This window comes from Solanum tuberosum, unplaced genomic scaffold (assembly GCF_000226075.1).
Source record: "Solanum tuberosum cultivar DM 1-3 516 R44 unplaced genomic scaffold, SolTub_3.0 scf00263, whole genome shotgun sequence".
Taxonomy (NCBI): domain Eukaryota; kingdom Viridiplantae; phylum Streptophyta; class Magnoliopsida; order Solanales; family Solanaceae; genus Solanum; species Solanum tuberosum.
In genome coordinates, this window is record NW_006239196.1 from 307,453 (window position 1) to 310,567 (window position 3,115).

The 3,115-nt window shown below is 33.1% G+C and overlaps 1 protein-coding gene across 2 annotated transcripts in view; it reads left to right on the forward strand.

The window, feature by feature from the left end:
- The window catches only part of LOC102599200 (protein FLUORESCENT IN BLUE LIGHT, chloroplastic-like), a 4,550-nt gene extending 2,940 nt beyond the window's left edge, over positions 1-1,610 (forward strand). For both annotated transcript variants that reach the window (XM_006358361.2, XM_006358360.2), the window contains exons 3-4: positions 253-573; positions 1,082-1,610. In XM_006358361.2, coding sequence (XP_006358423.1) covers positions 253-573; positions 1,082-1,284 — 524 coding nt within the window. In that variant the 3' untranslated portion in view covers positions 1,285-1,610. The remainder of the gene's footprint in view (positions 1-252; positions 574-1,081) is intronic.
- Positions 1,611-3,115: the final 1,505 nt, after the last annotated feature.

Here is a 3,115-nt window from a genome sequence, read left to right on the forward strand (position 1 = left end):
TCGCGCCCCCCCGCGGGGGGGGGGGGGGGGGGGGGGTTAATTCATAAATGTATATAGTGTCCCTCATGAAAAAAATTATCAGTATGTTTTTTCTAGAATATGACTATAAATATTGGATCGGTGCAATAATGTGGATACACATCTTAATAATATTTTCCCCGTGTTATTTCTCACAATTTTCCTTGGTTTTACTCTTTTTTTCTCCACCTTTTGACGCAAGTATGTGTGTGCGTTCATTTAATTGTACTTCAGGACTACTTGCACGTCAGAGAAAAGCGGAATTGCAGCGGTTAAATGAGCAGCTCCGCCAGATTAATACGGCGCTTAGAAGGCAAGCCAATATAGAGTCCTATGCACCTACCTTAAGTTATGCTCCTGTTGGTGGTAAGATTTCAGTAAGTGAAGTGATTATTGATCCAAAAAAGGAGGAATTAATTTCTCACTTGAAAAGTGGGAAGAATTTTCTGAGAAATCAAGCTCTAGAAAAGGCTTTTTTGGAGTTTAAAACAGCTCTTGAGCTTGCACAGGATCTAAAAGACCCTATAGAGGAAAAGAAGGCAGCAAGGGGCTTAGGTATGTCAGATCTCCTTTTTTAGTTTAGCCTAATATTATCTTGATTGAACATAAAGGACTTGTGAAGTTAGTCGAATAGAAATCTCCTCTGTATGTGACGCTGCATCATTGACTGAAATTACACATGCATGCATCTTTTGTCTTCTTTGATCTAGCAAGAATTTTCCAGAGATGATTTTTATGGTTGCTTGTCTCTGTCTAAAACATGTAACGAGTATGTTCCCTGGGAATGAGATCCTGTCTTAACCATATTTCTTGTTGTCATTTATTCCTAATTTCTTGGTGTCACAGAGTCATGTTACTTTTTTTTTTTGGCTCATTTTCTTTTTAATCTATGGAAGAAAATGCAAAATCCCGCTAGAAGTTGGATGTACAGATTTTGGTAAATTTACTTATTAAAAGCGACTTTGGTATATCTTAGTCCTTGTATCAACCTATTGTTGTTTCTCTTTCTTGTATATGTTTGTGTCACGATGTATTGACCCTCAAAGCTTCACCTCTTTCTCAGGGGCATCGTTACAAAGGCAGGGCAAGTACAAGGAGGCGATTGAATACCACTCTATGGTTCTTGATATCTCGGGAAGAAATGGGGAGGAGTCCGGCAGCACAGAAGCTTATGGAGCAATAGCCGATTGCTATACTGAGCTTGGGGACATAGAACGAGCTGCAAAATACTATGACAAATACATTGCAAGGCTACAGAGTGACTAAGCCATCTACAGAAAGACTCGTGTATCTTTCTGTTGCGGAAATTTCTTCATGTTCATGCATTTCGAGTAAAATGTTTAGAAGTTAGGTTTTTTCTCATGGTGTATTTCTCTCTTGCATATATCATTCACTGGTTTCTTCTGTTTTTAGCTTTGTCTAATACATTTTTGGCATCTCGAGGGTGAACTCATCACCGATAGCTGGTATTCAGAATTGTCAGCTCAATTTACATGTGAAAGTTGGATTTGGGGAATCAAATGATGTTTAGAAAAGTGAGAATTTAGCAGCATTTTTTACTATGGAATGGACAATGCATAGAGATTGTTCCAGTTCCTCTTGATTGTTCAGTAACAGTCCATCCCATTAACATGTCTCATGATGAGTTAACTTGGCTAACTAGCTAGACAATAATTAATGCATAAGAGCAATCAATTAAATTCACACTAACTTGGCTAAGTTTGCAAAACAATGTTATGTTTGTTTATCACCAGTTACCACATTGAAACAAAGATTTATGTTTAGAAACCTAGCATTCTGTTCTATGACAAGTTCAGGGTAATTTTACAAGTGAGATTTGAGGAGGTACAATATATGCAAGTGACATTTGACGAGTACGATATACAATCTTATTGCTATTTTTTGTGGGGAAAGAGGCTGTCAATAATAGATTCTTGGCTAAAAAAAAGTGCAATCAAAATAAAATTGGAAGAAAAATAAGGACAACAAAATAGAAAGATAGACAACACAAATGGAACAATGGATAGTAATAAAAATTGAAGAATAAGATATATGTCGATATTAAATAATACTCCTAAAGAAGTGCGGAAATATTTGGACAGACTACCTATCCTTATACCCTAGTTCTCAACCTCCATACCTCTAAATTAAATATAAATAAATTAATAGTTATCTCGAAAATAGAAAAATGTGTATAGCATGTAAGGAAGGAGCCCACTTAAATAAAAGGGTAAAATCTTAAAGCTTTTATAATAAGAAAAAGAACATTTATAGTCCAAAAAGGAAAACTATTTACAAGCGGCTATCCCTTACTTTCATACCCCTATCTTTAACTAGAATTTTACGTTTACTGTTTGATACCATCAATGTGTATATATACTCTAATGGTATCAAAGAGGAAGAATATACTCCTTGATACCATAGGAGTATATATATATACTAGTTTTTTGACACGTGCGTTGCACGTGATTACCAATTCCAAAAATATATGCTATAGTAAATAGTATTGCTTATTTAAGCGAGATTTGAATAATAAACTTAACAAAAAATAATATTGCAGATTCTTTTGTGAATGTTCAACGTGGATCGTCATATATATTTCTTATTCACGCAAACCTATGAAGATGGTCAATGAAAAATTTTATTAGTTAAATTCAATAATTTATATATTTATTTCAATTTGATGAGGTTAATCATGTAATTAGTCTTATCTCACTAATATTACCTTATAGACAATATTTGCATTGTATTTTTCTTGTCATCCAACCAGATGTGTTTTGCATGTGTATTCCACGTTAAATTGTTTAGCTATCATATGAACATGTGAAGAGAACAACTACATTTTATATATTCACATATTTTCACATTGGTTATGAGTTTTTTTTAAAAAAAAAAACTCTGAGCATTTTAAAATAATATATTTTAAAGTTAGAAGATCTTGTTAACTTGATAATACTTTTGTGGCATATATAATACTTTAATATAAATACAAATACCTACCCAAATATAAATATATATTTGCATTAATGAAAATATTTATCGCATAAAATTAACTACTAAATAAATAATAAAAATTAAACTAATACAAACTTCAACT